At 44.8% G+C, this 26,087-nt stretch overlaps 1 protein-coding gene across 1 annotated transcript in view; it reads left to right on the top strand.

Moving 5' to 3' along the window:
* vegfaa (vascular endothelial growth factor Aa) overlaps positions 1 to 26,087 on the top strand; it is a 27,086-nt gene extending 999 nt beyond the window's left edge. Inside the window, exons 2-7 of the mRNA XM_072461389.1 lie at positions 3,307 to 3,346; positions 9,127 to 9,323; positions 11,945 to 12,021; positions 12,413 to 12,448; positions 17,760 to 17,891; positions 22,237 to 26,087. Of these exons, the coding sequence (XP_072317490.1) occupies positions 3,307 to 3,346; positions 9,127 to 9,323; positions 11,945 to 12,021; positions 12,413 to 12,448; positions 17,760 to 17,891; positions 22,237 to 22,258 (504 nt within the window). The 3' untranslated portion in view covers positions 22,259 to 26,087. The remainder of the gene's footprint in view (positions 1 to 3,306; positions 3,347 to 9,126; positions 9,324 to 11,944; positions 12,022 to 12,412; positions 12,449 to 17,759; positions 17,892 to 22,236) is intronic.

Genomic DNA, 26,087 nt, shown 5'->3' on the forward strand with positions numbered 1-26,087 from the left:
TTGTTTGGTCCTTGTGCGGCTCTGGTCAGTCATGCAAAGTGGAATAGGCGCCAAACTTAAGCCCCGGGAGACTCTGTTTGGCTGTGAAAGAGTCGGTCGCATTTAAATTCAGCACCGGTTTTCTGGACACAATCGTCAGTGTCGAGCTTATTGTGCATGAATGCAAAAGTCTTAAAGTTGCTGTTTTGGGGGCAGGTTGGCCATGCGTTTGGAAAAATACGTCAGCCGAATTTTTGAGTAGTGCCTGACGAGTCGTAAACTGTAGTGTTTGTGACATTTTGAGTTGATTATGAGAGTTTATTTTGAGGTTAAGTGTTAATTTTGTCGGATTTTGAATGGAGTCTCGCCGGGGCCAAAGAGCGTCCGTTCTTTGCCTGAGTCATCGCTGTTACCGGCTCCGTTTCAGACCGGGTTTTTGCGGTCACACGCGCGCACGCACGTAGAGGACGCGCACACGTGGCCGCGCGCGCGCACACCGGCACCTCACGGAAACAGGAGCCGGTTTTCTCAAGCAATAACGGCGCATGTTTCAGCAGCGGAGCGTGTGAGGCGGACGCGGCTCCCTGGCAAACGGTGCGTCAACGCGGCGTCAACGCGGCGTCAACCGGACCAAAACAAAGGCTTGTTCCGGCCTGGGCCTTCACCGTAAATGTGCCACATCAGACAAGCCTGGTTTAGTCCTGGTTTAGTCCTGGTTTAGTCCTGGTTTAGACCTGGTTTAGTCCTGGTTTAGACCTGGTTTAGTCCTGGTTTAGACCTGGTTTAGTTCTGGTTTAGTTCTGGTTTAGTTCTGGTATAGACCTGTTTTAGACCAGGTTTAGTCCTGGTTTAGTCCTGGTTTAGTCCTGGTTTAGTTCTGGTTTAGTTCCAGTTTAGTCCTGGTTTAGTGCCAATTTAGTCCTGGTTTAGTCCTGCTTTAGTCCTGCTTTAGTCCTGGTTTTGTCCTGGTTTAGTCCTGGTTTGGTGCAAGTTTAATTCTGGTCTAGTCAAAGTTTACTCCAGATTTAGTCCCAGTTTAGTCCGGTTTTAATCACGATCCACCAAGTTTTGTTCTGGTTTAGTTTAGGTTCAATTCTGGTTTGGTCCTGGTTTGTTGCAACCTTGACCTTGGCTTTGTCGTGTTTTAGTCTGAGTTTAGTCCTGGTTTAGTCTTAGTTTAGTCTTAGTTTAGTCTGAGTTTAGTCCTGGTTTAGTCTTAGTTTAGTCTGAGTTTAGTCTTAGTTTAGTCAGAGTTTAGTCCTGGTTTAGTCTTAGTTTAGTCTGAGTTTAGTCTTAGTTTAGTCAGAGTTTAGTCCTGGTTTAGTCTGAGTTTAGTCTTAGTTTAGTCAGAGTTTAGTCCTGGTTTAGTCTTAATTTAGTCTGAGTTTAGTCCTGGTTTAGTCTTAATTTAGTCTGAGTTTAGTCCTGGTTTAGTCTTAGTTTAGTCTGAGTTTAGTCCTGGTTTTGGTCCAAGTTTTGTCAAGTTTTAGTCCTGCTTTAATTTGAATTTATAGCTGTTTTTTTCCAAAAATGAATCCTGGTTTAGTCTTGTTTTGGTCCAAGTCCGTTCTTGTTCATTCTCACACATTCAAACAGACGGGATGGTTGCCGGTTCGGTTCCCGTCCCGAGCAGCTGGCACGGCTGCTGCACAGGGAGGGCATCTGGTCTAAATCACAGAAGTTAAAGGACACATTTTGGATCTTGTTTTCTTCTGTTCCGTTTCAATTTTCCCGGACGAGAAAAGCCCAGACTTCCCTGCTCAGTTTGAAGTCCACAAACCGTCGCCGGACTCGTCAAACTGTTTCCACGACGACCACACGGCTCTTGTTTTATACATTTCATACATTGTTTCCAGACAGACAGCAGAGGGCGCTCCAATATCTAAATACTTCACCCCAAACTGACCTGTACTTTTGAATTAAAGTGCATTGTCATCATTTTAAGTATCGAAATGTGAAATTCAAATCCCAAATTGACCAAAAGCGTGTTTAAAATCCAATTAAAGCCTCAAGAATGCATTGTATTTTTCAATTTAAATACGTCATGATATAATAGGTGATTAATTAAAGAATAATTAATTGATTTAACTGTTAGATTATTGAAATACAGCCCTCTGAACTGGGACTGAAAACAAAGCTGTTACGAGTCATGGAGCGTGATCGAATGTGTTTTATTGTGAAAGGCTCGCCGCTGGACTTCCTGTTACTGCGTTTGTGAGACTTCGAGTCGTTTCAGGAAATTGCCCTCCACACGACACACTTACACTTGTTTTATTGTGTTGTCAAAGGTAATTTAAGTGTCGTTATAGTGATTAACAATTAAAATCTCATGAGAACCTGATCACAAGCGAAACAAGCGCCAGAGCCGATCGTAAAAAGAGTTTTGATTGAGTCGAAGGCTTTATGAAATCATTTTCTGTGCATTATTTAATATTTTTTCTCTTCCAATCACATTTTCCGTAAATTATAAATAATCCGTCGTTACGTCCAGACAATCACTCAGAGTCAAATGAAACTATGATATTTCTTTAATTACGCTTCACATTTGTTTTCAGTGGATTTAATGTGATTCTGTTTCAAATGCAATTAAGAATCTTTCATTTCTCTTGAGATATCTATGATCCTGCCCAGCTTTGCTGTCATTTTATTTATTTTATTCATTCTATTCATTTATTTTATTTATGCTATTTATTTTATTTATGCTATTTATTTTATTTATTTTATTATTTTTCAAATGTATTTAATTTATTCTATTTTATTATTTTACTTTTTAAAATATTTTGTTTTAAATATGTTTTTATTTTTTTATTTTATTCATGTATTTGTTTATTTTTTTATTCTCTTTCTTTGCATAGGCCAGTTTGTTCCATACATGTTGTTGTTTGTTTTATGTTTATGTAAGTAATAGGATTATTAGGATTATATAACATTATTATTCACACATTAACAGTTAATTATCTAAATCAAGAATTTCCCCAAATCCTTTTTCTTTCTCTTTCTGGAGATATTTCCTAAACTTGTACTTCTACTTCCACATTTTTGAAAAGGAACTTTAGTCCCGTTTCTTCTTGATTCTTGATTGTTTTGAAAAAGAATATAATCCGTTAAATATATGTGTTACAGATCGTGTTGATCGGGTTGAGTCGGTTTGCGTGACATAACGTGACCTTCTGTTGAGCCAAAGTTAACGATTAAAAGGCACAATGTCACTGTTTATTCTCTTGTTGAATGTTTAATTGTGCTGCGTGGTGTGTAACGTGTGTGTAACGTGTGTGTAACGTGTGTGTAACGTGTGTGTAACGTGTGTGTAACGTGTATGTGTTGCAGGGTGCCAGCATTAAGCCCATGGACAAGAGCAAAAACGAAGGTAAGACCATTTCCTCTGCGTTTTCACACTGTCAATGTGTGGGCCTCCTGGTGGACAGAGAGGGAACTGCATGCCATTTAGTCCGTCAAATGAGGTTCTGAAGGTGGTAAAATGTGCTAAATGTGATGGTCCTTTTGCTTTTCCGCGATACTTGAGCCACGGCCGAGACCTTTACGAGAAAGTTTGAGTACTTTTCTGATGTTTTGTCTGAAGTATTTGTCAGAAACGCCGTCGCAACGATCGAATTTGTCCGTTTTTGTCGACGTCGCTTCAGTGTTTTCAGGAGAGATTTGTGGGATTTGACTGCGACTGAAGGTTGTGCGAACGTGAACGTGCCACACTGAGGACGTGAACGTGTCACAAAGTCCACTCTGAGGACGTGAACGTGTCACAAAGTCCACACTGAGGACGTGAACGTGTCACAAAGTCCACTCTGAGGACGTGAACGTGTCACAAAGTCCACTCTGAGGACGTGAACGTGTCACAAAGTCCACTCTGAGGACGTGAACGTGTCACAAAGTCCACTCTGAGGACGTGAACGTGTCACAAAGTCCACTCTGAGGACGTGAACGTGTCACAAAGTCCACTCTGAGGACGTGAACGTGTCACGAAGTCCACTCTGAGGACGTGAACGTGTCAAAGTCCACTCTGAGGACGTGAACGTGTCACAAAGTCCACTCTGAGGACGTGAACGTGTCACAAAGTCCACACTGAGGACGTGAACGTGTCACAAAGTCCACTCTGAGGACGTGAACGTGTCACAAAGTCCACTCTGAGGACGTGAACGTGTCACAAAGTCCACTCTGAGGACGTGAACGTGTCACAAAGTCCACACTGAGGACGTGAATGTGTCACAAAGTCCACACTGAGGACGTGAACGTGTCACAAAGTCCACTCTGAGGACGTGAACGTGTCACAAAGTCCACTCTGAGGACGTGAACGTGTCACAAAGTCCACTCTGAGGACGTGAACGTGTGACAAAGTCCACTCTGAGGACGTGAACGTGTCACAAAGTCCACTCTGAGGACGTGAACGTGTCACAAAGTCCACTCTGAGGACGTGAACGTGTCACGAAGTCCACTCTGAGGACGTGAACGTGTCAAAGTCCACTCTGAGGACGTGAACGTGTCACAAAGTCCACTCTGAGGACGTGAACGTGTCACAAAGTCCACACTGAGGACGTGAACGTGTCACAAAGTCCACTCTGAGGACGTGAACGTGTCACAAAGTCCACACTGAGGACGTGAACGTGTCAAAGTCCACTCTGAGGACGTGAACGTGTCACAAAGTCCACTCTGAGGACGTGAACGTGTCACGAAGTCCACTCTGAGGACGTGAACGTGTCACAAAGTCCACTCTGAGGACGTGAACGTGTCACAAAGTCCACACTGAGGACGTGAACGTGTCACAAAGTCCACTCTGAGGACGTGAACGTGTCAAAGTCCACTCTGAGGACGTGAACGTGTCAAAGTCCACTCTGAGGACGTGAACGTGTCAAAGTCCACTCTGAGGACGTGAACGTGTCACAAAGTCCACTCTGAGGACGTGAACGTGTCACAAAGTCCACTCTGAGGACGTGAACGTGTCACAAAGTCCACTCTGAGGACGTGAACGTGTCACAAAGTCCACACTGAGGACGTGAACGTGTCACAAAGTCCACTCTGAGGACGTGAACGTGTCACAAAGTCCACTCTGAGGACGTGAACGTGTCACAAAGTCCACTCTGAGGACGTGAACGTGTCACAAAGTCCACACTGAGGACGTGAATGTGTCACAAAGTCCACTCTGAGTCCACTCTGAGGACGTGAACGTGTCACAAAGTCCACTCTGAGGACGTGAACGTGTCACAAAGTCCACTCTGAGGACGTGAACGTGTCACAAAGTCCACTCTGAGGACGTGAACGTGTCACAAAGTCCACTCTGAGGACGTGAACGTGTCACAAAGTCCACTCTGAGGACGTGAACGTGTCACAAAGTCCACTCTGAGGACGTGAACGTGTCACGAAGTCCACTCTGAGGACGTGAACGTGTCAAAGTCCACTCTGAGGACGTGAACGTGTCACAAAGTCCACTCTGAGGACGTGAACGTGTCACAAAGTCCACACTGAGGACGTGAACGTGTCACAAAGTCCACACTGAGGACGTGAACGTGTCACAAAGTCCACACTGAGGACGTGAACGTGTCACAAAGTCCACACTGAGGACGTGAACGTGTCAAAGTCCAATCTGAGGACGTGAACGTGTCACAAAGTCCACTCTGAGGACGTGAACGTGTCACAAAGTCCACACTGAGGACGTGAACGTGTCACAAAGTCCACTCTGAGGACGTGAACGTGTCAAAGTCCACTCTGAGGACGTGAACGTGTCAAAGTCCACTCTGAGGACGTGAACGTGTCAAAGTCCACTCTGAGGACGTGAACGTGTCACAAAGTCCACTCTGAGGACGTGAACGTGTCACAAAGTCCACACTGAGGACGTGAATGTGTCACAAAGTCCACACTGAGGACGTGAATGTGTCACAAAGTCCACACTGAGGACGTGAACGTGTCACAAAGTCCACTCTGAGGACGTGAACGTGTCACAAAGTCCACTCTGAGGACGTGAACGTGTCACAAAGTCCACACTGAGGACGTGAATGTGTCACAAAGTCCACACTGAGGACGTGAACGTGTCACAAAGTCCACTCTGAGGACGTGAACGTGTCACAAAGTCCACTCTGAGGACGTGAACGTGTCACAGAGTCCACACTGAGGACGTGAACGTGTCAAAGTCCACTCTGAGGACGTGAACGTGTCACAGAGTCCACACTGAGGACGTGAACGTGTCAAAGTCCACTCTGAGGACGTGAACGTGTCACAAAGTCCACTCTGAGGACGTGAACGTGTCACAAAGTCCACTCTGAGGACGTGAACGTGTCACAAAGTCCACTCTGAGGACGTGAACGTGTCACAAAGTCCACTCTGAGGACAGACTTTAGGACGTTTGGACTTTTGTACTTTTGGATTTTTGGACTTTTGGTCGTAAAAGAAAACAGACTGTTGTTTTTGAGGCGTGACCTGAAACTCTACGACTGCTATGACTAAAACTACTACTACTGAAACTACTACTACTAATACTGAAACTACTACTACTGAAACTACTACTACTAATACTGAAACTACTAATACTGAAACTACTAATAAAACTACTATTATGACTTCTAACTACTAAAACAACAACTGCTGCTGCTACAACCTCCACTTCTGCTGTGTGTAACTATGACTACCACAACCCAGGATGGGTCAACACAAACAAACAAACAAACAAACAAACAAACATAATTCAAATAAACCTCGTAGTTTGACCTGATGCTTCTCTCAGAGTGGGACCAGTCACAAAAACCATGTGTTTGTGACTTCCTCGGTGACGTCGTTTCCATGGCGATAGACACATTTAGGGCCCATTCGCAGATCATTCGACAAAAGTTACGTAATGCGAGGCAAAACGTACATGAAATCTGTTTCGCTCCATTCCTCCCGCGCTAACACAGGAATGATCAATCATAATCGTTATTCAGACCACGCGCTTCTCTGATTGGTCGATCTGCCTGTCAGTCACGCCCTTTGGGAATCGAAGCGGCTGGAGATGATTCTTTGCGAACGTATTTTCAAACCGTGTGGTCTCATTCATTCATGGCTTATTTTATCTTTTTTACCGCCAAAGTTCCTGGTTTGTGGTGTTTGTGTTCGCCGACAGGGTGAAACCTTTTGTTGTTGTTGTTGTTGTTGTTGTTGTTGTTGTGTGCGGCGTCCGGCAGATCGGATCGGCCTCTGTCCTGGTTCTGATTCTCTGTAAAAGCTTTGGCCCAGAAAATAACGTTTGGGGGCTCCGTACAAGTTCTGCCCTGTAATCCAGAATAATCACACTTGGAGCTGAACTTTCTGGAGCTGAACTTTCTGGAACAGAACTTTCTGGAGCTGAACTTTTTAGAGCTGAATATTTTGGAGCTGAACTTTTTGGAACTGAACTCTTTGGAGCTGAACTTTCTGGAGCTGAACTTTTTGGAGCTGAACTTTCTGTAGCTGAACATTTTGGAGCTGAACTTTCTGTAGCTGAACTTTCTGGAACTGAACTTCCTGGAGCTGAACTTTTTGGAGCTGAACTTTCTGGAGCTGAACCTTCTGGAGATGAACTTTCTGGAGGTGAACTTTTCGGAGTTGAACTTTCTGGAGCTGAACTTTCTGGAGCTGAACTTTCTGGATCTGAACTTTCTGGAGCTGAACCTTCTGGAGATGAACTTTCTGGAGGTGAACTTTTCGGAGCTGAACTTTCTGGAGCTGAACTTTTCGGAGCTGAACTTTCTGGATCTGAACTTTCTGGATCTGAACTTTCTGGAGCTGAACTTTCTGGAGCTGAACTTTCTGGAGCTGAACTTTTCGGAGCTGAACTTTCTGGAGCTGAACTTTTTGGCAAAAATGTGTAGTTTTTTTCTGACAAACATTGCGATTACGTTCACGATTTGTGTTTTGATGATGTGATTCAGTTTGAAGTTTAAACAGACAAAAAAGACGATGGCGGTAGTGAGCGCGTGGGCGGGTCAGACGATGGCGGTAGTGAGCGCGTGGGCGGGTCAGACGATGGCGGTAGTGAGCGCGTGGGCGGGTCAGACGATGGCGGTAGTGAGCGCGTGGGCGGGTCAGACGATGGCGGTAGTGAGCGCGTGGGCGGGTCAGTGAGCGCGTGGGCGGGTCAGACGATGGCGGTAGTGAGCGCGTGGGCGGGTCAGACGATGGCGGTAGTGAGCGCGTGGGCGGGTCAGTGAGCGCGTGGGCGGGTCAGACGATGGCGGTAGTGAGCGCGTGGGCGGGTCAGACGATGGCGGTAGTGAGCGCGTGGGCGGGTCAGACGATGGCGATAGTGAGCGCGTGGGCGGGTCAGACGATGGCGGTAGTGAGCGCGTGGGCGGGTCAGTGAGCGCGTGGGCGGGTCAGACGATGGCGGTAGTGAGCGCGTGGGCGGGTCAGACGATGGCGGTAGTGAGCGCGTGGGCGGGTCAGTGAGCGCGTGGGCGGGTCAGACGATGGCGGTAGTGAGCGCGTGGGCGGGTCAGACGATGGCGGTAGTGAGCGCGTGGGCGGGTCAGACGATGGCGATAGTGAGCGCGTGGGCGGGTCAGACGATGGCGGTAGTGAGCGCGTGGGCGGGTCAGTGAGCGCGTGGGCGGGTCAGACGATGGCGGTAGTGAGCGCGTGGGCGGGTCAGACGATGGCGGTAGTGAGCGCGTGGGCGGGTCAGTGAGCGCGTGGGCGGGTCAGACGATGGCGGTAGTGAGCGCGTGGGCGGGTCAGACGATGGCGGTAGTGAGCGCGTGGGCGGGTCAGACGATGGCGATAGTGAGCGCGTGGGCGGGTCAGACGATGGCGGTAGTGAGCGCGTGGGCGGGTCAGTGAGCGCGTGGGCGGGTCAGACGATGGCGGTAGTGAGCGCGTGGGCGGGTCAGACGATGGCGGTAGTGAGCGCGTGGGCGGGTCAGACGATGGCGGTAGTGAGCGCGTGGGCGGGTCAGACGATGGCGGTAGTGAGCGCGTGGGCGGGTCAGACGATGGCGGTAGTGAGCGCGTGGGCGGGTCAGTGAGCGCGTGGGCGGGTCAGACGATGGCGGTAGTGAGCGCGTGGGCGGGTCAGACGATGGCGATAGTGAGCGCGTGGGCGGGTCAGACGATGGCGGTAGTGAGCGCGTGGTCGGGTCAGACGATGGCGGTAGTGAGTCTGAACTTGTGTGTGTGGTGTGTGATCTGCAGTGGTGCCGTTCCTGGACGTTCTGCTGAAGAGTGAGTGCAAACCTCGGGACACGCTGGTGGACGTGTACTCCGAGTACCCCGAGGACACAGAGTACATCTACATCCCCTCGTGTGTGGTCCTGTCCCGCTGCGGAGGCTGCTGCCAGGACGAGGGCATGGAGTGTGTGCCCACCCAAACACGCAACGCCACGCTGGAGGTACGAGACGCCCTGGTTTAGTCCTGGTTTAGTCCTGGTTTAGACTTCATTTAGTCCTGGTTTAGACCTGGTTTAGTCCTGGTTTAGACCTGGTTTAGTCCTGGTTTAGGCCTGGTTTAGCCCTGGTTTAGTCTTGATTTAGTCCTGGTTTAGTCTTGATTTAGTCCTAGTTTAGTCCTGGTTTAGTCCTGGTTTAGTCCTGATTTAGTCCTGGTTTAGTCCTGGTTTAGTCCTGATTTAGTCCTGGTTTAGACCTGGTTTAGACTTGATTTAGTCCTGGTTTAGACCTGGTTTAGTCCTGGTTTAGACCTGGTTTAGTCCTGGTTTAGTCTTGATTTAGTCCTGGTTTAGTCTTGATTTAGTCCTAGTTTAGTCCTGGTTTAGTCCTGGTTTAGACCTGGTTTAGTCCTGGTTTAGTCCTGGTTTAGACCTGGTTTAGTCCTGGTTTAGACTTGATTTAGTCCTGGTTTAGACCTGGTTTAGTCCTGGTTTAGACCTGGTTTAGTCCTGGTTTAGACCTGGTTTAGACTTGATTTAGTCCTAGTTTAGAACTGGTTTAGTCCTGGTTTAGGCCTGGTTTAGCCCTGGTTTAGTCTTGATTTAGTCCTGGTTTAGTCTTGATTTAGTCCTAGTTTAGTCCTGGTTTAGTCCTGGTTTAGTCCTGATTTAGTCCTGGTTTTGACCTGGTTTAGTCCTGGTTTAGACCTGGTTTAGCCCTGGTTTAGTCTTGATTTAGTCCTGGTTTAGTCTTGATTTAGTCCTAGTTTAGTCTTGATTTAGTCCTAGTTTAGTCCTGATTTAGTCCTGGTTTAGTCTTGATTTAGTCTTAGTTTAGTCTTGATTTAGTCCTAGTTTAGTCCTGATTTAGTCCTGGTTTAGTCTTGATTTAGTCTTAGTTTAGTCCTGGTTTAGTCCTGGTTTAGTCCTGATTTAGTCCTGGTTTAGACCTGGTTTAGTCCTGGTTTAGACCTGGTTTAGTCCTGGTTTAGTCCTGGTTTAGACCTGGTTTAGTCCTGGTTTAGACCTGGTTTAGTCCTGGTTTAGACCTGGTTTAGACCTGGTTTAGCCCTGGTTTAGTCCTGGTTTAGTCTTGGTTTAGACCTGGTTTAGTCCTGGTTTAGACCTGGTTTAGACCTGGTTTAGTCCTGGTTTAGACGTGGTTTAGTCCTGGTTTAGTCCTGGTTTAGACCTGGTTTAGTCCTGGTTTAGTCCTGGTTTAGACCTGGTTTAGTCCTGGTTTAGACCTGGTTTAGACCTGGTTTAGTCCTGGTTTAGTCCTGGTTTAGTCCTGGTTTAGTCCTGGTTTAGACCTGGTTTAGACCTGGTTTAGTCCTGGTTTAGTCCTGGTTTAGTCCTGGTTTAGTCCTGGTTTAGACCTGGTTTAGACCTGGTTTAGTCCTGGTTTAGTCCTGGTTTAGTCCTGGTTTAGTCCTGGTTTAGACCTGGTTTAGTCCTGGTTTAGACCTGGTTTAGACCTGGTTTAGTCCTGGTTTAGTCCTGGTTTAGACATGGTTTAGTCCTGGTTTAGTCCTGGTTTAGACCTGGTTTAGTCCTGGTTTAGACCTGGTTTAGACCTGGTTTAGTCCTGGTTTAGTCCTGGTTTAGTCCTGGTTTAGTCCTGGTTTAGTCCTGGTTTAGACCTGGTTTAGTCCTGGTTTAGACCTGGTTTAGACCTGGTTTAGTCCTGGTTTAGTCCTGGTTTAGTCCTGGTTTAGACCTGGTTTAGACCTGGTTTAGTCCTGGTTTAGTCCTGGTTTAGTCCTGGTTTAGACCTGGTTTAGACCTGGTTTAGTCCTGGTTTAGTCCTGGTTTAGACCTGGTTTAGACCTGGTTTAGTCCTGGTTTAGTCCTGGTTTAGTCCTGGTTTAGACCTGGTTTAGACCTGGTTTAGTCCTGGTTTAGACCTGGTTTAGTCCTGGTTTAGTCCTGGTTTAGTCCTGGTTTAGACCTGGTTTAGACCTGGTTTAGTCCTGGTTTAGTCCTGGTTTAGTCCTGGTTTAGACCTGGTTTAGACCTGGTTTAGTCCTGGTTTAGACCTGGTTTAGACCTGGTTTAGTCCTGGTTTAGACCTGGTTTAGTCCTGGTTTAGACATGGTTTAGTCCTGGTTTAGACCTTGTTTAGACCTGGTTTATTGTCTGTAGTTAATCTCACGTTGGATAAATCCTGTGAGATAATGGACCTTGAACTCGAACAATCGAGTTCCTCAGAATCCTCTTTGTTATTGAGCCACAGAAACGCCTAACGCTCTAGATCCAAGTCATTTGAACCGTTTATCGTAACCGCCGTCCCACAGCTCCACATCCGGACCGCTCTTCTTTCGGGCGTTCGTGCTCAGCGGGCGTCCGGAGTGAGCGTCCGGAGTGAGCGTCCGGAGTGAGCGTCCGGAGTGAGCGTCCGGAGTGAGCGTCCGGAGTGAGCGTCCGGAGTGAGCGCTCCCACTTGGCATTTCAGACATCTTGTTTACCGTCTGTTTACAAGCCGGCTCCGGGCTTCCGGACACGCCTAAAATTACGCCCGGGAATCTCCCACACACCGGGTATTGTGGGCCACGCCCGGGATCCTCAGCTGGTGTCGCGCTCCTGGAATCTTTAATAAAACGTTGTGTTTTTCGCCCCTGAAGGTGATGAGGTCGAGACCGCTGGTGTCGCAGCACACGCTGCAGCTGCGCTTCACGGAGCACGCGCGGTGTGAATGCAGGTAAACGCCACGCCCCGTAACGCTCGGGACGCCCCGTAACGCTCGGGACGCCCTGCAAGCGCTCGGGACGCCTCGGGACGCCCCGCAAACGATCGGGACGCCCCGCAAACGCTCGGGACGCCCCGCAAACGATCGGGACGCCCCGCAAACGCTCGGGACGCCCCGCAAACGATCGGGACGCCCCGCAAACGCTCGGGACGCCCCGCAAACGCTCGGGACGCCCCGCAAACGCTCGGGACGCACCGCAAACGCTCGGGACGCACCGCAAACGCTCGGGACGCCTCTGGACGCCCTTTAAGCGCTCGGGACGCCTCGGGACGCCCCGCAAGCGCTCGGGACGTTTAAAGTCGCCCACGGTAATAACGTGTGTGTGTTTGTGTTTCTTTTGCAGAGAAAAGCCGGGCTTGAAAACAGCAAAGAAACAATAGTAAGTGCATTTTCCCAGCGTCAAACTGAGCGAGTGAGATCTCTGAGCGTGACACGACATTAAAGGAGACGTATGAAGAGCTTTAGTGGGATTTTTGCACGTTTTGTAATTTAATCAGAAAGAAAAATAGGATCAGGATATAAAAGTTCCATTAATAATCATCCGCTGAGCATTTTGTATAATCGTGATAAAAAATGATAATCGACATTTACCACCAAAATGCTCAGAAGAAACGCGACTTATCTGTGATTTTCTCTGTTAGATTGTTGTTGTTTTCACTCAGAACAAAGTGCAGGACTTTAACAAACACTTCAAACATCAAACACTTTTTTGACAAAAGTGTGATACGTCTCCTTTAATGTTTGGAGAGTGAGAGGTGCGTGTTCTTGTGTTCTAATCCTGTGTGGAAGAGAGGAAAAAGTGTGTATTTGCAGCAAAGTTGTCGTCTGTGGTGTCCATGAGCAAGACACTTCCACCAATGTGTCGGTTTGTGAGTGTGTGAGTGTGAAAGGTGCAATGTGAGACAGAAGAGTGACAGAAGAGTGACTTAAGAGTGACAGAAGAATGTTTTAAGAGTGACTTAAGAGTGTTTTAAGAGTGACAGAAGAGTGACTTAAGAGTGTTTTAAGAGTGACAGAAGAGTGTTTTAAGAGTGACAGAAGAGAGACTTAAGAGTGACAGAAGAATGTTTTAAGAGTGACTTAAGAGTGTTTTAAGAGTGACAGAAGAGTGTTTTAAGAGTGACAGAAGAGTGTTTTTAGAGTGACTTAAGAGTGTTTTAAGAGTGACTTAAGAGTGTTTTTAGAGTGACTTAAGAGTGCTTAAGAGTGTTTTAAGAGTGACTTAAGAGTGTTTTAAGAGTGACTTAAGAGTGTTTTAAGAGTGACAGAAGAGTGACAGAAGAGTGTTTTTAGAGTGACTTAAGAGTGTTTTAAGAGTGACTTAAGAGTGTTTTTAGAGTGACTTAAGAGTGTTTTAAGAGTGACTTAAGAGTGTTTTAAGAGTGACAGAAGAGTGTTTTTAGAGTGACTAAAGAGTGTTTTAAGAGTGACTTAAGAGTGTTTTAAGAGTGACTTAAGAGTGTTTTAAGAGTGACTTAAGAGTGTTTTTAGAGTGACAGAAGAGAGACTTAAGAGTGACAGAAGAATGTTTTAAGAGTGATTTAAGAGTGTTTTAAGAGTGATTTAAGAGTGTTTTAAGAGTGACTTAAGAGTGTTTTAAGAGTGATTTAAGAGTGTTTTAAGAGTGACTAAAGAGTGTTTTAAGAGTGACTTAAGAGTGTTTTAAGAGTGACTTAAGAGTGTTTTAAGAGTGACTTAAGAGTGTTTTTAGAGTGACAGAAGAGAGACTTAAGAGTGACAGAAGAATGTTTTAAGAGTGACTTAAGAGTGTTTTAAGAGTGACTTAAGAGTGTTTTAAGAGTGACAGAAGAGTGACAGAAGAGTGTTTTTAGAGTGACTTAAGAGTGTTTTTAGAGTGACTTAAGAGTGTTTTAAGAGTGACTTAAGAGTGTTTTAAGAGTGACAGAAGAGTGTTTTTAGAGTGACTAAAGAGTGTTTTAAGAGTGACTTAAGAGTGTTTTAAGAGTGACTTAAGAGTGTTTTAAGAGTGACTTAAGAGTGTTTTAAGAGTGACAGAAGAGTGTTTTTAGAGTGACTTAAGAGTGTTTTAAGAGTGACTTAAGAGTGTTTTAAGAGTGACTTAAGAGTGTTTTAAGAGTGACTTAAGAGTGTTTTAAGAGTGACTTAAGAGTGTTTTAAGAGTGACAGAAGAGTGACAGAAGAGTGACAGAAGAGTGTTTTAAGAGTGTTTTAAGAGTGACAGAAGAGTGACAGAAGAGTGACAGAAGAGTGTTTTAAGAGTGTTTTAAGAGTGACAGAAGAGTGACAGAAGAGTGACAGAAGAGTGTTTTAAGAGTGTTTTAAGAGTGACAGAAGAGTGACAGAAGAATGTTTTAAGAGTGACAGACGAATGACAGAAGAGTGACAGAAGAGTGTTTTAAGAGTGTTTTAAGAGTGTTTTTAGAGTGACAGAAGAATGACAGAAGAATGTTTTAAGAGTGACAGACGAATGACAGAAGAGTGACAGAAGAGTGTTTTAAGAGAGACTTAAGAGTGTTTTAAGAGTGACTCAGTGTTTGCAGAAGCCTGTCAATAGGAAATAGAATTACTTCAGTACCTGTCAATCATCATTGTGTCCTTCTTACACATGGTTCAGTGGGTCATTGTTCAGTCCCGTTTTAGTCTTACTTTTGTGCCGGGTCTAGTCCTGGTTCAGTGCAGTTTTCTTCTTAGTTTTGTCCTGGTTTAATCTTGGTTTAATCTTGGTTTAATCTTGGTTTAATCTTTGTTTAATCTTTGTTTAATCCATCTTTAATCCTGCTTTACTCTTGCTTTACACCTGGTTTATTCCCATTTCGCTCATGGTTTATTAAGTCGTGGTTCAGCCCCGTCATTGTCTTGGTTTAGTCCTGGTCAAGTCCTCGTCCAGTCCCGCGGTCTGCTCAGATGGTCTGGCCCAGAAGTGGACCACCCGCGGCTCACTGTGGCCCAGTTGGAGTTGCACTTTTACTTTAGCGCTAATCTTAGCCGCTGGTGTCACGCCGCTAACCTGTTTTTATTTTAAGCGCCTGTAAATAGAGCCTGAAGCTTCGGAGGCTCGGCGAGCGGGGGTAAGACCCGCTCGCTCGAGTCGTGGCGGTGACAAGCGGCCAAAGGGGCACGGGGTGAACGATCGCCAATAAAACCGGGATCGTTCATCGTCGCGTCGTCCCTGAGCGTGACATTCTGCGCAGACTAAAGTGCGAGCGCTCAGTCCTGCTGTGTCAGAGCGAGCGCGTGTGTGAACGGTCAGAGCTTTTCTAATAGGATCAGCCGGGACGGATGGCGAGGGGCACGTACGCCGCCGCCGCCGCCGCCAAAAGCGTTCGTTTCATCTGCCTCCGGGACGTCTAATCCCACATGAAAGAAGACGAGCGCCGGCCCTGAACTCGCACTCATCGCAGCCACGGGACGGACGCGATTAGCGAATAGTTGAGGCTGCGTTTTTTCTTTTTCTTTTGCTCCAAAAAACGACCAAATATCCGTCGTTTTGAGCCGTACGTTCTGGAATAAATGTGATTCTCGTATTCGTTTGTCAGTCTTTTCGGTCTTTTTTCTCAATCCTCCTGTTTCGAAACGCAAACTAATATTTCAAGCAGAAATTGTAAATCTACTTCACAAATTGGATATTTTTCCCAAATCGCACAGCACTGGTCCGTCGTTGAAGTAGGAATGGATGATACTGACAAAAAGTGATATCAAAATATGGATTATCTCCCGTTAATAGTTAACCTAAATCTAAATCTAATCTAATTCCGAAACGTGGCTGTAAATATCTTGGTTAAAGGCGGTGTATCTGATTTTTACCGTCTTAAAACCATGAAAACCATGAAGAAATCTTTTTTTAAACTGTTTGCAGCGTCCAAACTTATTCCTCACTTTTCACTTCTGAGCGTCTTCATTTCTCTCAGTTTATGGGCGCTTTTTACAACTTTCAGATCGGCGTTTTGTCCTCACGCTAAAGCTAACAACAACTAGCATGCTAACAGCGCACTTTTTGACCCCGAAAGCTGCTTTTACAATACATTTTGCTCAACGATGGACACAAAAATCAGGTACAGCCTCTTAAACGTTCAAGTATCGGACACAGACACGCAATTTTACGCCGTCGTTTTGGAAATTTGAACCGCAAGCATTAGCATTGTGTGTTTTTCCTTGCTTCTTTGTAAGATGCGGTGGCTGTCGGTGTTTCGGGAGCTTGGCCTGTGCGTGCGACGCGTGTATTTCCTCTGTTTCGGTCAGAACGACGGCTTTGTGGAGAACAGTTTTCCGAGCGTTCGCCTCGTCTCGCTCGACTTGACCCCGTAAGACAAAACGTGCCATTATCTCCAGCGTTATGGATGGAGTTATTGAATGTTTTGTCTCGGCGATGGCCTTTGGTTCCAGATAGAGGCGGTTATGTCGTCTACGTTCACTTTTGAATATCATACGTCCCATTTTCCGATGTGTTTGGTCTGCGGTCGCCATGTTGTGATCTTATATTCACATTATTGTTTAGTACAGTAGTCTGACCCACAGCATCTGCATGCCACAAGACAATACACTTTTTATATTCACGGGTTTAGGTTTCCTTTTGTCGGCACCAATTTGAGGACTTTTGACCATCGTTTAAAAGTATTTTCCGCTGTTTATTGCACGTTAAACTCCTACAATGGAACGGAGGATGGATACCTTTGGAATTGCGTGTCGGCAGCAGCAAAAAGTGTCATTAAAATTAAAAAATATATCGGCTGTCTTATGAATGATTGGCTTTACTTTGTGTTTGTGTTTTTCCGTCTGTTCTTTTACAAAAAATACCAACGAATGCCACAGTTTTACCAATTAAATAAAACGTTTATGTTTGTGTAGCTGTTTACTGCAGTTTACTGCCAGAAAGAGAAGAAAGACCACATTAACTGGTGCTTTATTGTTGCCGTAGGGAAATCTATTGAAGATAAGTTGTTTCGTCACATTTTGAATTTGAATTTATTTTTTTATTTTTTTCAGTTGCTACATTTTACAGTGTCGACTACATTTTCCATGTGATTTTATCAGTTTCAAAATGAAAAATTCGCTTCAAATAGATTTTCAAGCTCTCAAATTCAACAATCTTAAATTCAGAGTGAAAGATTCCCACATTTCACAGCAAAAGTTCAGGTTTCCAAGATTCACTCCCTTGGGATCAACTGCTAATGCTATGCTAGAATTTTTTAAAAATTTGTTTACATTTTTTTTTGACTTTAGACTGTTGAATTGAAGTGCTTGAAAAATATAAGCACCAAGTATTTAAACTGCATCATTCAGCAACTGCAAAGGATTCATGTTTTTCCATGCGTTTGGCCACATTTAAAATCTTAAATATGAAGATGCTAATTACTTTCCATTCCGACCCGTCTTCAATGCTGCTGGTGATAAACTTGTCCGCACGAGCTTTTTGTGCGTTGTTTGAATGAGCGACTGAGAACGTTTGAATGATTTCCTGACCTTAAAGTCCTTTGGCCTCGTCGTAGCCCGAGCCAAAACCTGCACGTTAGCCTTTTAGCGCTTTAGCATCAGCTTTAAACCCAGCCGTCCACGAGCTAGCCACTGGTCTCGCGCTGCGCTAGCTCCCGGGGACGATTGTTGCATGCTACGTGCTAACCGTGGCTAACCGTGGCTAACCGTGGCTAACCGCGGCCCCTGTGCAGTGTGTGTAGCTTAGCCTCTCTCTGTCCTCTTGTCTTTTCTTGCAGCCAGTGTGCGCCTTGCTCCGAGCGGAGGAAGCGCCTGTTCATTCAGGACCCTCTCAGCTGCTCATGCTCCTGCAAATACTCTCACTTAGACTGCACGGCCCGAAAGCTCGAGCTAAACGAGCGAACCTGCAGGTCTGTGGCTCTCCTCATACAAATATTCAGCAACTATTTTGTCACCTCTTTGTGTTGTGTCCCCGTCCTGTGCTTCTTCCGTCTGTTCCCCCTTCGCCGCAAAACACCGTCCACGGGAGTTAAACCACGTGAATACAGAGGTTTAATAGTGCGTAGAGTAGGTCATCTGAGTGGTAGTCGTAGTAGTGGCACCACAACAACCGCAATAGACTGTTATTTCGAATACAAAATAAAAGTACTTTATTTGTGTCGCTGTGCGGTCTCTTAAAGCGGTTCTGGTTTCAGACTTCCTATAAGTGATCTGTTCTTCTGTATCTACCTCTGTATCTACCTGCGTTGCACCAATGAAATTTCCCCATGTGGGACAATAAAGGAATATCTTATCTTATCTTAAAACGTTCCCGAAACTGGTCAGATAAAATGTCTAGTTTACGTGATTTCCTTCTAGTACTGATTGATATTTGCTCAAATAAGTTTCGAAAACTTTGACAAAACCTGGTTAGCAGCAATAGTAGTCGTAGTTTATTTATTGTCGTACTCAGAGTAATTCAAATCGCTTTAGGGACTGAGAACAGATGCAAGAACATAGATAACGGTTCGACTTAACAGAAGAGTAAAGGCCTGTAGTAACTCTAGTAAAGGAAGTATAAAAGTATATTCCGTTGGTCATTTTCCTTAAAACATCGACAAAGTTGGAATAGCCCGAACAATCTTGAAGTTCTTCCAAGCTCCACATTCTAAGTTGAGGCCGTTTGAACTCCCGTGGACCTTGTTTTGCGGCGTGTGGTCAGCGCATGCCTCGCTTCTGTTGTTTTTAGCCTTTGTGGAAACGTGGCCGTGCTGTTCTTTGTTGCCGCTTTTGCTTCGCATCCGAAATTACGCGTCGTCGTGTCCGAAACGTCGCCGCTTTTGGATGAGGGTTTGCGCTCGATCCAAACGGCACACGCACGTTTCGAGCTGCGAAAGTGAAAACCTTGAACGAAATAATGAAGAGATCAAGTATGAAAAGCAGTCGAGAGACAATTTCACCGGCATTACGGCTGTAACGATGGACAAATCTCATGCAAATGTCATGTAAAAAACATCGATAACGAACATTCTGACTATTATTTGAGATAAGTGTTTTAAAAAATAAAGATTCCTTACATGCTGGGCACATTTTAAATACGTCCAAGAGCGTTGACGTTTGAGAAAAGACTGAAATGTGGATTGCTGAACGTGTTTGTAGAGAAGTAAAGCAGCTTTTATGGAAACATTGTCAAATCCATAACTGCAACGAGTTTATTTGTCACGGCAAAACATTCAAAAAAACTTGAAAAACCTACTCGCGTCACCATAGAACTGACTCTTGACATGTACGTTTAATACAACAAACTGTGGAATAAAATCAGAAAAACGACCTTAAAACTGCACGACTTGACTGTTGAGTGCTGCGTTTTTGATATTACTACGATATTTGACTTTTGCACGCATTAATTTATGTTCCCGCCGTAATGTGCAAGTCAAACTCTTGAGAGACACATTCGAGACAGCGTACAAGCTAGTTCAGACTGACGGGGCAAAATCACGTCCGTCTCTCAACGTTATCGGTAAATTTCGGTCAAATTTCGTCGTCATTTCTATTAGATATTTCGACATACTGCGCAGGACTTATAGAAATAGCCTCGCAGTCGACGATTCCTCCGCCGTTAGCATTTATTCCTAGCCCGTTTGAAGCGCGCGCGAGGCCAACCGACCGCCGCAGAATGCCGTGACCACCGGATCATAAGGAGCGGTCGACATCATGAGTTTAATCCGACGGCGTGAAGGGAACGCCGTGTCAGACGCTTTCAGACGGCGCGCAGATAAAACAGAGCGCAGCCGTGAAAGGCCAAGGTCGAAGTGACATTTCCAAACCGCCGTGAGTTTTAAGTGTCTCGCGCTGCAAACGACATGTGACTGTCCGTTCATAATTACGCTCCGTCCGGATAAGCGTCTCTTTCATAACCTCAGACAATAAGGAGTTTTTATTTGACGTGATAATGAGAGAAACTGTATCAAAGCAGTTAAAAAGAGAGACGTTTTTATTGTAACTGCCAGCAGCCAATTCTGTTTAAGGCATAAATCTTTGTTATTTCGTATTTATTTCAAATGATTTACATCTTTTTGTGAAATTGTTTGACTCTGTGACTAAACGGTCGTTTCCAAGCCCAAATTTAATGCCATAGTTTCCAAATTGTGTACAACTTGCTTTTATGAGATGAAAAAGTTAATTTCAAAATGCTCTAGTTCAAAAGCTTGTGGAGTAAATGAACCACATCTTTGCAACACAAGGTTTTCACTTTGGCGGCCGAATCACTTGTAGTTTTTGTTGTTGTGTATTTGTAGTTCTGTCAAAGCGTCTGAAGCTTTGACTGTGTTTTGTCGTGTTTGGTCACTTCACAGTTTAGTCCATAACGGTGGTTCTGAAACTGTGGTTCGCGCACCTTTTCCCCCGTCGACTCTGCTCGAGTTTAAGGGCTACATGATGAGTCTGGTCCGTAGTGATTTAGTCCTGGTTTAGGCCATATTTAGACCACTATAAGACCTTGGATTAGACCTAGTTTGGTCCTGATAAAGGCCATGGATACCATTTTAGATCTGATTATAGCAAGTTTAGACCTTGTAAACAAATTGGCTCAATTTAGTCCTGGCTTAGACATGATTTAGTCCTGGTTTAGTCCTCATTTAGTAAACTTTTAGCCTTGATTTGTTTTAGATTAGTTTAGAAGCAACTTTTGTCAGTTTTAGACCACTTTTAGAGCTAGTTTAGACTTAGTTAATTTATGATTTAGTTATATTTTAGACGTGGTTTACTCCAGTCTTTACTTAGACCAGTCTTAGTCCTGGTTGAGCCCTGGTTTAATCCTGGTTTAGTCCTGGTTTAGCCCTGGTTCAGCTCTTGTTTAGTCCTGGTTTAGCCCTTGTTTAGCCCTTGTTTAGCCCTTGTTTAGCCCTGGTTTAGCCCTGGTTTAGCCCTGGTTTAGCCCTGGTTTAGCCCTGGTTTAGCCCTGGTTTAGTCCTAATGGCACTGGGAAACAGTTGTGAGAACCACTGGTCTATAATGGAGTCCTCCCTGAACAGAACGTTAACAAGCCCCTTCTCTGCACCTCACGTCACTCCCCCGTTTGACCCTAGTGACCCCTGCACTTCCCCGACCCGTGACCCCGGCGGCCCCCCACGCCCCCCACGCGGATACGGATTTGGCGCAGCACACTTCGGGGTGGAGTGACCCCGGGTGGCGCTACAATTGGCTCCCACCCCCTTCGCACTTTGTACTTCACGATATGCATAAGACTGACGTAAACATAGGTCCACGTTTCAGTAAAACAATGTTAATTAGAGCTGCAATAATTAGTCAACTGATGGTGAGAGACTAATCCTGTTTTAATCGTCAAATGAATTGTACAGACTCTAAAACACAAACAAAAAAGACCATTTTATAACAAAAACGGCAACATTATTCAGTCCAAATTTCTCTCTCTTCGTTTATTTTATACTTAATTTATAAATATTTTCTTTCTTGAAGCTTTCAGTTCATCATTCATTTGTTTCCAATGGATTTAAAAAGTAAAAAAGTAAAAAATTGGATTAGTTATCTCATAGATTTACACATAACTAAACCTTAATTAGCCTTAATAAAGCACAAACTAAGACTTTATAATGATTTATTAAGAATGATTAGGTCTTAGGAGTTAGGATATGAAGTTGTTACAAAGCCTAAATCATTCTTAATAAACTATGTTCATTATTAATTAAGTCTTTGTTCATGCTGTTTATAGTGTAGTTATTAGAAAGTGTCACTCAAGACCAAAATTAGAACGTAAAGTGGTCACATTTTTGTCAAATATTTTTACAAAAATAACAAATGAGACAAGATCCAAGCGTCCAATGGAACAGTTTTTATTCATCTCTTTTAAGACATATAAACTACATTTAAGACGTATAAACTATTTTTTATCATGATGGAGTTTAACCTCACTTACACTTAGAAATATCAAGATGAAAAGTGAAAGTCAAATGTCTGAATTAAAAGCCTGTGAATGATTCGACGACACAATAAAGATGCAAGACATAAAATCTAATAAAATAACCAGGTTAGCGTCAAATCCGTCAGCCACGTTCAGCATTAACAAACGCACAGATGCCCTCCCCAAACCCCAAACTTCCCCTTCACTGTCCGCTCTGTCTGTAAAACGCACTCCTCTGCATGTTTCGAAGTCCAACGTGCTCCGTTGACGCTAGGCTAACGCGCTAACCTCCCGGGCTAACGCGCTAACGTCCCAGGCTAACGCGCTAACCTCTCTGTTTCCCCCTCTCTGTGCAGATGTGAGCGGCCGCGGAGGTGAGCGCGAGAGAGACACTGTTTTGAAGGAAATCTGCCACAGCACTTTGAACCGAGGATCATTCCTACAGGAAACGACCGCGAGAGATGGACTTGCAGTTCGTTTTCCGCCTAAAGATTTTAATATATCGGCCTATGTACATAACACTCGTACATCGACGACAATGTGTATGCTGCTATGTAAGAGGACACTTTTTAATATGATTATTTATAGCAACGAATGCGCCGCGCAGCGCGTGATCGGAAACGCAGTAAAGGACTCGCTACGAGAAGAGAGACTTTATATTTGAAACTTCACTGGATGCCGGTCTGCTGTGGACGACACGGAGAGTATTTTTTAGTAAACTGATGACCACGCTTCTCGGAGAAACGCAAAACGAGAAGACGGGACTTTTTTCAACGCGACGCAGTGAAGCTCACGTACTTGAACTGAAGGCGGGTCCTGGGGCGGCCGTTTGGGACGCGACGGGAAGCGACGGCGTCTCCTCCCGGACTCTGGGGGGCGGCGGCGACGCAGCCGGGGTGAAACGGGCCGGGCCGTTCCTGTGGCGACAATGTGATAATGTGAAGATGATGTTTTTCCCCGTGGGCGGGGCACCGGGCGGAGGTGAGGGGGGAGGAGCCTGATGTTTCGGACGCAGCGTGGACTTTTGGAGACACATAACCGCGCAATGACTAAACTCGGACTCAACTCAAAAATCATGATTGCGTTAACCTTTAGCAGTTAGCTTGGTTGAAATCCAAGCTAAAGGCTAATGGCTAATGAGGATCCTAACAAGAATTAACTTGGTGGATCTTGACATTTTTGGTTGAGGAAAATACCGTACACGCCACAAAAAAATTGTAGTTAGCTTAGTTAAAATCAAAGCTAAAGGCTAATGGCTAATGAGGACCCAAACAAACAAAGAAATAACTTGAGAGAACTTGACGTTTTTGGTTGATGAAAACACCTTCAGCGCACACAAAAAATAGCAGTTAGCTTATTTGAAATCAAAGCTAAAGGCTAATGGCTAATGAGGACCCAAACAAACAAAGAAATAACTTGAGAGAACTTGACGTTTTTGGTTGATGAAAACACCTTCAGCGCACACAAAAAATAGCAGTTAGCTTATTTGAAATCAAAGCTAAAGGCTAATGGCTAATGAGGACCCAAACAAACAAAGAAATAACATTTGTATTAGAACTGATTCAGGAACAGGTGTGAAAATGTACAACGCAGGTGTCGCCCGGCGTCCGTCTTCCACGCTGCGCTCGCGACGGCGTCCCTCCTCTCGGCCCCGCCTCCTCCCCGTGACTCCGCCCGCGCACACGGGAAGAGCTGACGTGTTTGAGTTTCTCTGCATTTCTGTGGTTCATTTCAGACCCGGCTGTCCAAAGGGATATGACTGTAGGTATATACGGAGACACGCGACGAGCCGATCACAGCTATTGATCCGCTGAAACAGAATCTTCCCATTTTTATTCTATTTAAACGCTTCCAAAGACAAAAACGACCTGTATATACTTATTAGATATCCCTCCTACTTTTTATTTATAGACTTTGTTCAGTATTGTTAATATTTATATACAGTGTTAAAATTATTCTTTGATCCGAACCGTCAAGCCGCCTTTTTTTGACTGAAATGTTGTTTTTTTTGACATTCCTGATGCTTTTGTGGATTCAGCTCCAATGTTTGTGAAAATGGTTTGAATTCGGTATATTTATCTTGATTTGAGTACATTTAAGTCCATTATCAGCGAGTTGGTGAACAGTTTTTTTTTATTATTTATTTTGGGCGACACAGACAGAAGAAAAGGATGACTATAATTATTACTGCCCCTGAAATCACGTTTAAATTGACACGCAATAAAGATTGGACGGTTTCCAAGTGAACGCAAACTGGCCCTGGGAATAAATCAATTCAAAAATGGGCGTGTCTCACCTGAAAGTGGCTGTACCTGAAAATATGTTTGTTCTCACTGCGGACGTATTGTAATGAGGTCGCCGTGAGCTGCCCGCATCAAAGCATTAAGCGATTTAATCATCCAGGGACCAGGAAGTGCGCTGTTAGCATGCTAGCTGTTGTTAGCTCGACCGCGACGGCAAAACGAGTTCTGAACGTTGCGGGGAAAACGCTTAGAAACTCATTACGGCCAAAAATAGTCATTTGAATGGACAAATTCAGTTATTTTGCAGTAACAAATCAGGTACGGCGTCTTTACCTTTCATACAGACACGTTTGTGGAAGTGAAACCGTTCAAAAACACGTTCAGAACGCAAATCGTACAATGGACAGTCATGTTTGTAATAGACTCACACATGTCATGTTTTGCGGTGTGGCGCCGCCGTAGAGGGTTTTTGAGCGATAGATACCCTGGACGCGATGCCCCTGCGCGGGTGCGGGGCCCGCCGGGGGGAACTGGACACATGGTTTAGCACTTAAAGGCCCGCCGCACGACAACGCTCGACCGCACGGACTTCAACCCTAAACCCTTGATTTGAGCAGTTTCGCTTGATTGGATTGGACCAAATTGACTTGAAATGAGTTAAAAAACGCTTAGAATTAGGGCGATGTTGACGAGAAGTAAATCCCGTTTCCCGATAACGATACTCGCGCAATATGACGTCAATCCAACAGATGCGTTTGTCTTTAAACACGTTAGTTGAGGTTTAATTGTCAGACAAATGGGAAATGTCTGTAAGAATTAGTCCAAAAAAAGGGCAGAAATATCACTTTATACCTTTTTCCACAATCGAGTTGTTTGGGTCGCGTGCACGCTTGGTCCCGCTTTGGACTTCGGTTGAGCCCAGTGTTGGTCCCGACTTGGTTTGGTCCTTGTTCTAGTCCTGGTGCGTGGTCTGTAGTCCAGGTTTTGGTCCAGGTTTTGGTCCAGGTTTTGTCCCAGTTTTGTCCCAGTTTGTGTGAATGCAGCCAAAAGAGAAGCCTAATGTTGGCTACGCAATTTAACTGAACTCTACTCAAATCAAGATGTTTCTGAATTAAACTATTAGAATAGATTTTTTTGGGCCCAGACTTGGTTTAGGGCGGGGCCTCAGAGAGAGAGGACGCCAAACGGGACTTCTCTGCAGACAAAATGACCACTATTTTAACACATTTATTCAGTTCAAACTGTTACAACAAATGAAGCCCACACGTCAGCCAGAAATCCCAAATCCCAAACCATTTGAGGATATGACTTATTTTACATCGGTGATATTTCCCCGCCGAACATTTTAAAAGTAAAATATGGGAATTGCATTTGGAAAGACTTTAATTTTAAAGTGAAATCAAGATTTTTAACAAACACTAATACCACATAACATTAAGTTTTACCTCAAACTTACACAATAGTTTTACCTTTGGATGTTTTGAATCCTTTTTTTCTCCAGTCATAGTTTAGTCTTATTCAGGGTCTTATAGTTAAGTCCTGGTCCAGTCCTGGTCCAGTTCTGGTCCAATTCTGGTTTGATTTTGGGTCAGTCCTTTTTTCACTTACTAGTTTAGGCTTTAGTCCTGGTCCTAGTCTTATCCTGGTGTAGTTCTGGTCCAATCTGAGTCCTGGTCCTGGTCCAGGTCCCAGTCCTGGTCCAGGTCCAGGTCCTGGTCCAGTCCCGGGTTTGTTGCAGAGAAAGCCCGTCCTGGAGCCCGCCTGGTTCACTGTGATCACTCCAGAACAGAACATTCTTCATGTATTTGAGCGACTTCTATTGTACAGCGACACATTTTTGTTAGCGTATTTTCACATTAATATATATTTATTTGTGCTGTAAGAATATATGTGTTTTTTTTTTTTTTTTTTCAAACATTAACTCCTGTTGTTTTTAGTGTAATAATAAACATATTTATTTAATA

Source organism: Eucyclogobius newberryi, unplaced genomic scaffold (assembly GCF_026437365.1).
Source record: "Eucyclogobius newberryi isolate DKJ021-1_F unplaced genomic scaffold, fEucNew1.0.hap1 SCAF_3, whole genome shotgun sequence".
Taxonomy (NCBI): domain Eukaryota; kingdom Metazoa; phylum Chordata; class Actinopteri; order Gobiiformes; family Gobiidae; genus Eucyclogobius; species Eucyclogobius newberryi.